The sequence below is a fragment of the Egretta garzetta genome, unplaced genomic scaffold, assembly GCF_000687185.1.
Source record: "Egretta garzetta isolate BGI_Z169 unplaced genomic scaffold, ASM68718v1 scaffold936, whole genome shotgun sequence".
Classification (NCBI taxonomy): domain Eukaryota; kingdom Metazoa; phylum Chordata; class Aves; order Pelecaniformes; family Ardeidae; genus Egretta; species Egretta garzetta.
Window position 1 is genome coordinate 61,805 of NW_009260034.1, and position 13,741 is coordinate 75,545.

Genomic DNA, 13,741 nt, shown 5'->3' on the forward strand with positions numbered 1-13,741 from the left:
ATCTTTGAAATGTAGCTGTTAAAGCATGAAAGATTTTACCACTCCATGGATGAATGAGAAGCTTCAGAAACTAACAACCTAGATCAGAGGTTCTCAAGTCTTCCACACCTTAGAAAAAGCACAACACGGACGTGACTCCTGCCAAACACAGCAACCCCTGCCAAGTAAAGAAGTGTTGCTTATACAGAGTGCGATACTTGCCATCGCATCAAGGGATTCCTTAATCTTTTTTATTTATTCTACTTCCTGCTGCTTTTCTCTGGAAAGTCTATGCAACACTTTTCAGTCCCTCTTTTTGCCCCAAACATCGCTAACTGCTCCGGATCCCCAAGGGTAGCTCGCTCCCTTTTATCTGACCACAGCCCTTGGTGGTGGTGGCAGCTCAGCTGAATCCAACAGCTTTTTGTAAGGTTGCGGGGGAGCGTCCGATGCCCGTAGCAGACGCTGGGAAAGAGGCAAAGCCCCAGAACTAAATCACTTTTTGAGGTCACACTTTGAGAACCACTGCACTTAGGTTGTAGCTGCTGATACTGCCGAGAGAGTGGCAAAATAGTGGTTAATCTCACAGAACACGGCGGCTGGTTCATGCCATCAACCACTCGTTGCTGGTGTAACAACCAAATCCCAGGAAAGGTAAGAACACATGCAGTACATAAATTGTGCCATTCTTTAGATTAGCTAAGGGTAGAGCAATAAAAATTAGAAAGAAAAAACAAGGTGCGGCATCGAAAGCATATGGAACATGGATGCATTTTTGCTTTTCTGAAACCCAAGATTTCCCCCTTGGTTTGCATTTTGCTTTGCAGCTAGTGCTGACAGCAGCCATATATTGCTCTAAAGCGTTAAACAGAAATACAGTATCTATAACAGTTAGTGTCTCTCTAAGCTTATCCAACTGGGTTGGGTAAGCCCAAAGAGGCCTATTGTAGAGAAAGTTTATATATAAAAAAATACACAAAGATACAGGCCAAAATAGATTCCAGCAGGTCAAATTCTGCTGTCAGCAACAAGAGCAAAAGACATCACTAAAATAAACTTAAAATAAAAAGGAGAAAACTTAGCATTTCCCACACACAAGAGACTGGCAGTATAAACGAAGTTTTGTTGACCTGTGATGAAAGCAGCCTCAAAATTGAGAGCAGCATTTCATCACAATATATTTGTCTGAGGTTAACGAGAAATCTAAGTGTTAGAGCCAAAAGAAAAGTCGTCGTATTTAAATCACACATTTAGCATCACAGCCTTTATCTAAAAAGACATGGGAGAGAAAAACAATGGATACCATCTACGTATGAAGGTTGCTCGTTTAACTTGATTCCAAGAAGACTGAAGGAGGAGAATAGATTGTGGGATGGGGATGGGGTTTGGAAGGGGAGAGGAAGGAGAGTAAGAGGTCATTGAGGAAGCCAGTAAAGGGGAAAAACGATTTAAAAGGGTCAAACACCACAAGGGTAAGGAACAGCGAAGAAACCGGGGTACAATACACAGCAAAATTCCAACAATATGAAATTGTAAATACAGTAAAAGCAATGAAGTTTATCATCCGGTAGCTTTATTTTTTGAAGGACAGGACTTTATTGAAGACTAGATAAACTAATTGCGTTTAGCAGGAATCCAAGCGGACTGCCGAACAGAGCAGTGATGCTGGTTGGCAGCCAAGGGGAAGAGGAGACCAAACACCACAAGAACCTGTAAATTACTTCACAGTTGTTGGTTTAGCCAAGGATAGAGTGCACGAGAAGCAGAGACCGCAACAAAGCTGCTGTTTCTTTTAAGATGTAACGAGGCTGTAATGCTTATACGTGGGACTCTGAAAAGGATTTGACGAAAGTGCTGCTTGCAGGAGAGCTAAGAGAAGTAGGTAGGGACTGCGAGTAAGCAAAGGCGACTCGGGATACTTGAAGACACACAGCCAGCTCCTCAAGGGCATCGCCGCAGCTCTGACACTAACAGAGAATCTGGTTCCCAGTGGTCTTGCAAGAAGCTGAAGGTAGATGAGTGCTACGGGGATTAGTGACAGGGATAATTTTTCCCCTCCTCCTACCAGCAAACTAGTAAAGTGACAGGCAGTAAGGGATCTGTTCAAAATGCAAGGATGGTGAAGTTAATGGAAGAAGGCAAAATTCAGAATGGTACAAGTAGAAGACGGCAGTGAATTGGCTTTTTCAATTTTATAAATATATAGTCACCTAGGTTTGGCATTTAAAGGACAAGCGTATAGACAGAGCAGTGCTCTACGCAACAGAATACAGATCAGAAAGAGAAGGCAAGAGAAAAAGTGTTCTGGGACGCATGACCAGGAGTACTGAGCCCAAACCCTGAGGAATTTTTCCTAGCGCACCCCAGGGACTAATAGGGCCGTTTTTGGAGATGACAGTTCATTACCACGCTACATAAAAGAGCGTAACAGAACAAAAATGAAAGCCAGAGCAACAGGATTCAAGAGCACTATCTCAGAAGTCAGATGAATTAAAGGAGGAAGTACTCGGCAGTACGCTGGACGGAGATGGGTAGGTTTTCAAACCTGCACGGGTCTGTCACTTCTGCTTTAAGCTACCACCTAGGAAGTGGACCCGAAGTCCTCTTCTTTTTGTGTGCGTGTGTTTTTTAGTATAGCTTTAAGCAGAGAAGCCATTAATTGAGACCAGGATTAATCCAGACCAGGCATGATGTTTTAGTACCTTTTGCTCAGAGGCTGCAAGGCTGGGATTAAATGTTACAAAGGTATAGATGAGACAATAATTACTGAAATATGTCAGAACTTCAGGCACAAATTATATTCAGATGCCCGTTTCTTTGTCTCCACCACCTCCCCTATTTAAAATCGGATGCTCTAGAGCATTTAAATAGATGAATTTACAATCTGCTTAAATAAAAGGTGTCTGTGTAAAGAAGATTAAGATAGCTAAAGCAAGAAAACAAAAAAACAAATATATTGAAACTTCGTTTACACTCCAATAAAAGACAAAGCCCGTCCCTCCTCTGACTGTGGAACTGGCCTGTACCTCTGTGATAAATTATCACCTAGAGAGAAGAAATCTAAAGAGATATCGTTAATCACAGTCAAACAATTCACAGAGAGAAAAGAAAAGAAAAATAACTTACTTAACATTACCGTACTTTACTATGAAACACTTAAATATGTCACTAAGGATGTATGTCTAAATTAAAAATAAAACTAAGACTTAACAGCTTAATAAATATGAAGTGAAGAATATATTTCTTAATAATGAGTCAGAAGAGACATGAAAGTTCAGATGGCAAACTATTCTCTAGCATGTAGAACATGCTACAAGGTGGTCAGTGCAACTAAGCTTCACGTGTTTAAAGTATTGCCTCAATTGTCAAACAGATGACCGATGCAATGGAAGGTGGATGACATGAAACTTGCTTCATATTTTGACCAAAGGTTACCAACTTGATTAAATAGTCTAGTGAAGCTCCCAGTTTGGGTTTGGTTTTTTTTCTTTTAAAAAAGCAGTCTAACATACAGGGATTCTACATCCCAATCAAAATAGATATTTTTTTTTTTCAGAATTATTTTGTGTAGTTTAAGAAGTGTTTTTTCTTTAATTGTAAGTGAAGCCATTTAACCAAAACAAAAAGCATATAATGGATGGATTCTGTTCTAATCTCATGTTCAGAAGTACTCTGAACTGGAGTGTCCCCCCCATGCAGTTACAGACATCAACATACCTTTCATGTGGAACAGGAGGAAAGTCTGCTCATTTCCCCCCCCCCAACAGTACCTTAAGCCACAGGAGCGGCTCGAGAATCAAATTTCATTCAGCTAAAAAACTAGCAAAAAAACCTATAAATGAACGTGAAACATCTGACTTTAAATGCACAGATACCAACTAAAGCTGTAGATGAAGAGTCTAGACTCGAAGTGATTATTTGCCCAGTGAATTATTCTTTTTCCTGAGGCAACATAGGAAAAAAAAAACAACAATCAGTCTACCTTTTCTGATGGTGTGAAATAGTTTGCCATCTGACTATAGGAGAGTATGAAGAAATTTCAAGGACAAACTAGATCAGCCTTTACCTCGGGGCCTCTGTTTCTCTGCGTCATAGATCATTACAACTTCAGTGACCTGGAAGAGAGAAGGGAAATTCTACTAACTGTGCTACCAGGGGAGCGTTATGAACAGTTACTACAGGCTGGCCTCCCCCACTCTATCCACAAAGCACAATTAAACGCTCGATGTAGCCATCAATACCAGGCTGCCCTAGCACAGTGCAAACAAATTGGGAATATTGCTCTTTATGGGAGTTTAAGAAAAGCCCGAGTTCATCTGTTCTGAGAAACTGCTACATTGTGGCTTTTAAAGGTCTCATCACGCTTAAAATCTTAATCCAGCATTAAGGTCGCTACACTGTTTATACCCACACTATAGCCTATAAAAAAGCCCCAAAGGTTTCTGGTTTTCAACATACCATTCATCAGGGTAGCTTCTTAAGAGATTACTTTTTCCATTTTTAAACATTTTCACTCTCAACAAGAAAAGCAGCTTTAACCTCAAACACATTTAAGAATTTGCACGACTTCTCCAAATTACCTATGTGAGTATCAGTGTGGCACAGAGCACCGGTTATAAACTGACGCTTTAAACAGCGTTACAAAAAAACCCCTAAGTTATGGATGATCTGTATCAGTATAATTTTAACTTAAAATAATGCAAAAAATAGAAAATGCAAGCTGTTTGAGGGCTTTAAGATTTTTTTCAGAATAAGCACCAATGCAAGTTACAATTTAAACAGAACCAGAGGTGTAACATTTATGGCAAAGGCACTCCTAAAGCAGCTGAAAGGAACTGCCTTTAAATTTCTCAGATGCAGAAAAGCGGTCACAAAACATGTGTGATCTCACGGAATCACATCTTTGCCTTCAGGTCAATCTTGGTATGTTTTTTACTAGAATCCCCTTAACTAGCTTAAATTCTGATGCAAATTCACCTTCTACTCACAGCTAGAAAACACACTTTTCAAGTTATTACACCATATACACTCACTTGAATGTATCCTACTGGATGCTAACAGCTGAGATTTATCCCCATTTGGGGATTATGCCATGTAACAGTGCCAGATTTCTTCCCCACTGGTCCATTTGGATCCCTCTCTTCACACTGGTCAGACTGACCAAGCAATTACCATGCCTAAGAATCAGTGCCTGCTTTTGTCTCTTCACTCTGTGGCCACAAAACATGTGTAAGAGCCTCTACTTCTGCAACAATAACTCATCAAGAATGCTACAGAGCCTCCCCAATTTCTATACTATTGTTAAAGTTCTACTACTTACTTTTAAAAGGCACTTACACTTCATGGCTGTTGCCTTCTCTATTTGGTGGAACATAACCCTCTATCTCCCAAGCCATCCAGAGGTCAGAATTGGAAAGAGGAAGAGCCTTTGGAAATTACGCTCCACAGCTGTGAAGCATGCTCCCCCATTTTTATTTTATCTACCGCAGCCTTTCAAACTAAAGAAACAGTTGTTAGCCATTGCCTTTTATTTTTTTTTAATGATCTTAATCAAATTCTGAATGTGCTGTTGATAAACTTATCCACTTGAGAAAGAATCAACAACTCCTTTGCTGCCACTAAGAAGAATTCTTAGAGAAAGGCGATTAAAAAAAAAAAAAGAAGTAACAGAACACTGAACACATCTCAGAAATGGCAAGTTCACGTCCACTGGCACAGTCCTGAATTTAACTCAGGCAATCTTTAAGTTTCTCAAACTTCTTCACAGATAAATTCAGTAATTTAGTTCAGTAGTTTACCATCTTAAAGGGGCAACGATAGTTGGGATATATGGGAGTTAAAACTAAACAGAAAAAAAACAAATTGGAAGATCTAGTCATTTCGGTCTGAAGTTACAAACTGAATTCAAACCAGGTACATAACATGAGTAGTAGTTGGTCTCTGGAATGGAGGTTCTAGGGGCAACAGAACTCAGCAGATTCCAGGTTATGATTTAAAAGCAACCACTGTTACCAAAATAATGGCAGGAGACAGCGAGGTTTAACCTATCTGTACACGCAGTCAGAGATGAGGATCTGAGACATCAGCTCGCTGAAATACTCGCTGTTCCCCAAAAAAAGAAAATTCAGTAATTTTTTAATTGCCAAGCTGTAAGTTATCAATTGAAAAGAGAAAAAATTATTCTTAAGCCAACTCAATGAGTTTTTGCAAGGAAGGGACAGAATAATGCATCAGGTAGACTGAAACAAGAGGAGACAGAAGCAGCAAAGTAAGTTACATATCAGAGCAATAGGTTTTGACAAACAGCAAGATGCATTTCACCGTGATGAACGTTTACCACAGTTTATCACAAAACGCTTCAATATGTCCCTACAGCAGTTTGTCTAAATTAACCCAAAATTTGACAGCTTGACGAAATCTGAGAAAAGGCAGTGGGGAGGGAAAGCATCTTGCAACCGACTGATAACTGCCATCATGCTGAATGACTCACCACTCCGAATTTCTTGAAGTATTCCCTGAGCTCTGTCTCGCCACAGTTATGAGGAATCCCACCAACAAAAATTTTATTTGATTTATTGTTATCGCTCCTGGATCCCTTCTGCTAAATGAAGGAGGAAAAAATTCAGTCAGAAGGACAATAAAGTTGGCTACTTCTATCATTTTAAATATGAACAATGGTCTCTGGCAGGTGGGGGGGGGCATCTCTAGGCTTGACGTCTCCTAGTTATTAGTGTGAAGCAACTGCATGGTGAGAGCTCACACATTTAGTGTTCATAGTTATAACCCAGCCTCTGCTCTTCAGAAGACCGGAAAACTGGGGACTGTGTTCTGAGGCCATTTACTCATTTTATAACGAGATCCTATTAACCTGCAGGGTGTGAAGGAGGCTGGAAAAGAGCATCAGCCCTGCGAGTGTGCTTCCAGACACTTGTTTCAAGATTTGAAGATCTCGACTAAAAGCACTGCTAAGAGCTTAAGAAAATACCACGCCCACAAACTCAGTCTGACGCAAACACAAAATGTTCATTAACACTATATTGTACTTGGAGGCTTACCAGGGGAATCTAAGTAGAAGACATTTTTCAGAAATAAAATTTACACTCAAGGCCCGCATACCAACTCTTGATTTTAAAACACAGATATAATCCAAGTGATTTCACTTCAACTGCTAGCAGGTAAGCCAGAACTTGGAAAACAGGCAGAATACACCAGGTATCTTTCCTTACCCATCCTTCCTTCGGTCGTGTCCTCTCTGGTTGCATCCCCCTAGGTGTACATGGCTTTGGATCAATCTGGAAGAAGTTCCAGTTTGGTCAGATCTCAGCATGCAGAATATTCTTCTACAAGTTACGTTTATGGCAGCTGAACACAGCACTGCTGAAATCCAGCTCCTCAGATCAAAGCTATCATCAATACAGAGCTTCTACAACGTGACTCAAATCACAGAGTTAAAGCTGTCTTACAATAAATAATTAAAATCAACAACCAGGTAAATTTTACACTATCGAGTCTGCAAATAAAAGCCAGAATTTAAAACAGATCTCTGAAGCAGTCTGGAGAAGACTGTTCTGAAGCAGAAAAAAACCAAAACAAAACACAAAAGCAACTTACATTTCGGCCATCTAACGTATGAGGTCTACTGGCCAGTACTGTTCCCACACAGTTGGGATCTTTAAATTTGACAAATCCAAATCCTCGAGACTGGTTTGTTGTTTTGTCTTTCATTATTACACAGTCTACAACTTCTCCATACTGGGAGAAGTAGCTACGAAGAGTTTCTGTTAAAAAAAAAAGCGTATATTAAACAGAACCAGATATTAACTTTACCAGGCTGTGTTCGCAATTACAAGACAGAAGATAAGCAAACAGCTGAACAAGTTCAAACTTCCTCTTTTGAAAATTAAATTTTACTTCCCCCAAACAAATGGTATATGCTGCTTTATTTCCACTCTCACAAAAGAAAAGTAGCAATAAATAGTTGTCGTCTTCCGAGTTGACAAAAACTTCAATACCAAACACTGACAGAAATACAAACCCCAAAGCGATTAAGGTATATTTGAACTCTCTACAAAAAATTTTATTCGTTAACAGGAGAGCAGTACAATCTCATCCAAACCTTCCTAACACGGTACCATCTGTTAGAAAGCTGTGTATCTGTATGTTGTTCTGCTGTTCGCAAAGGCCTGGCTCAACGACTGTAGAATACATAAGCTTACCTTGCGTCGTACTCCAGTCCAAGCCACCCACAAACAGTTTCCTGCAATTGAAGCATACAGCAGTTTTAGGGTGCTACACGACAGATGCTCCATCTTGTTTATAACACAGAAGTCAGCTGCTCTGAAGCGGTCTGGGGGTCCTGAGGCCTCCAAAATACACTACAAAGCCTGTTCTTCACTAGAGTTCACGATTCTTTGTGACAACTGCCTTCCGTTTCGTGGAGATACACATGAAACTGAAGCATCTGTTTTGCAGGCCACAAGCGTGAGCAGAGACTGTAAGCTTATCACAGGAATACATTTGATTCTTTTATGCAAGACGACGACAAAAATATCAGAGAAGCCCAAGTTCCTCCAAACTTCCTATTTCCAGGTATTTGAGAAGGCAGCGTTGAGAAATCATTACAATAGCCAGAAAGAAAAAAAAAAACCCAGCACAGAACATCACAGGGAGTACACTGAGCTGCTCTTGCGGGGCAGACAGGAGTTCCAGCATGGAACACCTCATAGTGCAGAAAAATACGTACAAAGCATCACTGAAATGATTTGAGAAGTGATCCAAGAACACCATGGTAAGGTCATCTGAGCTGGTTAACCCCAGCCCCCACCAAAACAGGGTGTCTGGATTCCTGTCAAGGCCTGGATCACTGGCTCTACTTCACTTACACAGCTTCTCTGAGCAACAGCTGCAGGGTCCGTGCAGTTCCAATTTAAGGATGAAAAAAAAAATCCCAAACTTCTGAGACACAGCAAACTGACCGAAAAACGGACATCCTAGTTTAAGTACCCAAGTCCGTTCCACTGACTGCTTTAATCCCAGGTTAAGGATCAAGAGCTGTGCACAGTCTTGTATGGGGCCTCCGAAACCAAGTTCAAAGAACAGTTGGGCTCTCCTACATCCATTTGCTACCCAACACTGAATGTTACCGGAAAGAGAACTGGCAACTGAAATAGGTTAAAAAAATTATTCCATAAAAATACGCTAGCAACACAGCTGCTGCAGCCCTTCGTAGGGGGTATCGCAGCAAGAGTAACACCAGATGCTGAAGGCCACACTTCTGACGTTACCATACATTTAGAGGTATCTCCACAGGAACAATAATGCCCACGGTTCAAGTTATTGAATACCAGCTTACAAATAACGAGCAGTGTAAGCGCATCTGCCCTGAGATGATGTGGCCAACTCTCGGGTGCCAGAAGGTCAAAGCCCAGTGGGAATCACAGCTAAAAGAAAGAGACCCCCGAGGAAGGCAGGCTGAACTAGATGTACCAGCTGGATCCGGGCACTGCCTGAAATTTCAACGCTTGTTCTCTAGCTGCGTAATGGGGCAGAACAGAAAGCATACGAGTTTTTCCCACCCTCAGATCAAAAAAGCTTAAGTCAGCCCTTGGCCTTCCTCGCCCCTGTGTTCTCAAAGTACTGTCCTGGTACAGAAAAGTCCTTAAACTGCTGATTAAAAACAAACAAACCCCCTTCATCCACCCCTTTTATGTGTTACTCCCTCGCTCGCCTAGAAAGACCAGTCAGAGTCACTTTTGCCTACCATTATCTTCTAGCAAAATGAAAGCAAAAGTAGAACTACAAAGTTCAAATCTAAGATAGAAGGCAAACTTGTGAGGCAAGCACTAAATAACAGGGTAGCACTAATTCAGCAATTAGTTGTGAAACCGTTTCACAATCTGGTTTAGAGATATCTCCAAATAGATGAGAAAGTCATGGCTAAAACCCAAACTAAACTCCGTGCTGAAAACTTAAACCTGACGCAAGCCCATCTCGTGAAAAGCGCATCCAAATCTGTACCATTTCATGTCAGAGCACGCCAAAGCACTTGGGTAAGCGCACAAAGAGGAGCAGCGAGATGCCAGACTGCCTGCTTTGCAAGTCTTTATCAACTTCAGGGTGTGACAGAACTTCCATGCAAAGTAATTTACTCCATAATTAAAGGTTAGTTCAAAGCCACCTCAACGCTTGACCCTTTTCAGTAAGAAGCACCGACTCAAAAGCTCTTCTGTTAATGGTTCTGCACAGGCAAGTGCTGGGATGGTTTATCTTTGGAGGATGCCCTCTATTTCTCCTATCAGTCCTCAAAGAGAGGAACCATCCCCTCCTTTGTCTTCTACTTGCCCTCAGATGTACCCGAGCACAGCTGCAGCTGAGCTGAGGCTGGGAATTAGCACACCTTCACTTAAATGGAGAAAGTTGAGGTTCTAGCAACAACAACAAAAATATTAAACTTCCTCTCACCTGCTTTTTTCAGGAGCAGCTAACCGCCGTAAGAAATCAGGCCCACCCCAGTCAGAGAGCTGCTGGTGCGCAGGGAGCGTCAGCGAAGCCTCGCACCCAGAAGGTGCTGCGCAGCGGGGTGGCTGGCGGAAGAAACCAGCAGCCCCTTTTCGCTTTCATTCACTTATTTGTGACCCTTATGCAAGGGCCAACAGTGCCTAAACCAAGGCCTTCAGAGCACAGATATGCTATACAGGAAAAAAATCAGTATTACACTGTACAGGCAAGCCTTGTTCCACTGAGCCGCATTTTATTTCTAAGTCACCAGTTGAGAGGTGACCTAAGTCTTAGCTTAAAAACAAACAAACAAACAAAAAAAAACCCATTAAGCACAGATCAAAGCATTTTCTTTAAGCAGGCCAGAAAATAACTGAACTGGTAATATGCAAGGAACGTCTTCGGTGTGGATGCATCTGCAGCACTATCACACTGCATGTGACAACAGCACAAGCAGGACATTTCACCCATTACCAGCCCGCTCTGAAAGCAGGCCTAGTTTCTATTTGCATGCTTCAGGATGACGAAGTTTTTCTCAAGGATAGGAAAACTCCCCCCCCACCTCCCTCTACTGGCAAAGAGCTTCGCTCGTGGCATCCGTTCAAAGAGCTTATTCAACACCAGCCGGTTTTCAGCAACAGGTCGTTTTCTGGTAACAGCCAAACTTCACCCAGCCGTTGCCACCGCACACAGACTTCCCAGCACCTTCCACGACTGGCCCTCGACTGCGTTTCCTCTCCTCAGGCAGGACACGCACACATATCTCTGTGCTCTTTCTTGTACCACTATTTTCAGGGAAAGTTCTACAAGGAAATAACTTTATTTCCTAACAGCAAAGAAAAAACCCCGATCTAATACTATATTCAGATTAAAGTTCTGATGGCCCATGACTGTGCACTAGGCTCCACTTTCTTGACCAATTGTATTTGGGGATTTTTATTAATTTTATTTTTTTTTTTACACTAAATTTGATAGCTTGTATATAAGCTCAGTCTAAAAATACCAGCTGTGTTCTGACAGAACATCAAGCTGTCCGCAGGGAAGGAGGGCTCCCCGCAGTCAGTGGTCATTGAAACCTTCCAATTCCATTATTAATTATTTGTAGTCACCCTACATACATTTAAACAAACAGAAAAGCAGGGTTGCCTAAGGTCAACTACAGCAGCTGTATGTAAATACACGGCTTCTATTTATATGCACACTATAGAACGCCAAAAGCCAGGACTACCCCGGCCTTTGACTCCTCCATGGACTGGTTTAAACACCCTGAGCAAATACAGGAGTTAACTAGTCCCTACCTAACACTAAAACAGAGATGCAACGACATGCAAGACAGCTGCCAGGAGCGGGACAGTCGTATGAAGTAACGCTAGGCTCCCCACGTTCAGCTCACGTCACCAGGACCCATGCTGCTGCCTCCCGGCCTCCTGTACGACTTTTTGTTCAAGCAGTTTATGGGCTGGCAGTTATTAAAATTACGCCGTCAGTTCGAGCCTGCTGACGTCACTGGCCTCACACCTAGCCCTAACACCCTCAGAAGCACACACCTCCATAAAGCTGCGTATTTACAGCCGGCAGCGTGCTACAGTCCATCCCCAACTGAAACAAGTCCCCAGCACGAGCCCGACGGGGACACAAAACACCAGCCCCTTTCTTCCCACAGCCCTTTCTTTCCGCCGTGACGGTACGACGGCATGTGCGGTACCCCAGCGAGCAAGACACCAGCAGACACAGCGCACCTGAAGCGGCAGCATTCCTCAGTTCTGGAGAGGGAAGCGGAATGACAACTCTTCACAAGTTACAGTACCTACAGTAAGTTTTCACCAAGTTTCACGAACCCACGTGTTCTGCTTCAACCATTTCCTGACAAAATCTTACTTGCTAACTTACTCTTTTCTACCACAAATGTAGCTGGCACTGAAACAGCTAATCCCAGGATTAGTAGGAAAGCAAGAACAGGTAATTTAAAAGTGCCAAAACACAACAAAATCACAAACTCTCAGCCTATGTAAAATAATCTGGTAGTTCAACATCTCTCATTTCTCCGAGCACAGTCCCAATGAGCTACATCCTGCAGGACAGAAGGATCTCAGGAGCGGCGCTTCCTTTCATCCAAAATAGTCCCCAAGTACTCGTAAGGGCTCACAAGGCCCTGCCTACTCATATCAACAGGACTGCACAGCCTACAGCCTTCAGGAGTTTTATTTTTGCTTCAAATTTCTTCCTAGAGGAGCGGTTAAATTCCTGACTTCCTATTATAACTTGCACCTCACATCAGCTTTCAGATGAGAACTTCCTTCACAGCACTATAGGCAGCTGACTAAAACTGCAGCTCATTCTACGCTTTCACCTTTCCCTTTGAGCCCTTTTGTGGGGGGGGGAAGACAATTAACACCTCTGATTAAAATCCAATCCTTTCAAATCTGATTACAACTCAGAAGGATCAAAATTGAAGCGGTCTGCAGCCGGGAACAAGCTCTGTGACAGTCGGGCCCGTTCAGGATGGCGGTTGACAATATTTCACTGAGTAACTCGCAGCCTGCACTCACCTACCGTTCCAGAACAGCAGCGCACAGAACTCTGCTCCTCAGGTCTCTCATGAGGCACTAGAGAGTGATTGAGGCCCAGGACCAAATAAAAATCATTTCAGAGTGTAACCTACGCATGTAAACATGCCTCATGCAGGAGGTGGTGTTCGTAGCAACATGTCATATTCAGAACAGTCGTCCCGCCTCTCCTAGTTTTAAGACTGTACAAATTAAGAACACACACGGTAAATAAGCGGCTACGCAGTGGAAACAGCACGAGAACGGGAGGCTGGTTCGTGTCCACCGCAGCTTCAAAAAAAGGTGGCCAGTTCTGATGTGCATGCTCTGTGCTAAAACTTGGGAGCGAAAGCTCAGCAGCCCGTCGGGTTGGGTTGGGTCTTTTTTATTTTACTTTTGCCATTTTCAGGTCTAGCGTGCCAAGTCTACAGTCTCGTAATTTTAAACGTCGCTAGGTTTTGGAAGGCAGCCCTGAAGGAGAATACTACTAAATACACGGCAGAAGAACCAGACCGCTGTCAGGCAGGCAGTCTGAAGGAGCCACAAAAATCTCTGGAAAGCCTTTGGAGCAAAAAGCGGCGTTTTTCTGACCGAACCCCAGCTGGCGCGGCAGGGCAGCTCGCAGGAGGCATCCCGCCGCCGGGGGGGAAGTTTGGAAGGGCGCAAGGCCTCCTCTGCAGCACGGAGCGGGAGGCGAGGGGAGGCTCCCCGCGGGCGCC

The 13,741-nt window shown here is 42.8% G+C and overlaps 1 protein-coding gene across 1 annotated transcript in view; it reads right to left on the bottom strand.

The window, feature by feature from the left end:
- DAZAP1 (DAZ associated protein 1) overlaps positions 1 to 13,720 on the bottom strand; it is a 29,652-nt gene extending 15,932 nt beyond the window's left edge. The window contains exons 1-6 of the mRNA XM_035896565.1: positions 13,030 to 13,720; positions 8,196 to 8,236; positions 7,591 to 7,757; positions 7,206 to 7,271; positions 6,470 to 6,580; positions 4,046 to 4,094 (exon numbers count right to left, since the gene is read on the bottom strand). Coding sequence (XP_035752458.1) covers positions 4,046 to 4,094; positions 6,470 to 6,580; positions 7,206 to 7,271; positions 7,591 to 7,757; positions 8,196 to 8,236; positions 13,030 to 13,076 — 481 coding nt within the window. The 5' untranslated portion in view covers positions 13,077 to 13,720. The remainder of the gene's footprint in view (positions 1 to 4,045; positions 4,095 to 6,469; positions 6,581 to 7,205; positions 7,272 to 7,590; positions 7,758 to 8,195; positions 8,237 to 13,029) is intronic.
- Positions 13,721 to 13,741: the final 21 nt, after the last annotated feature.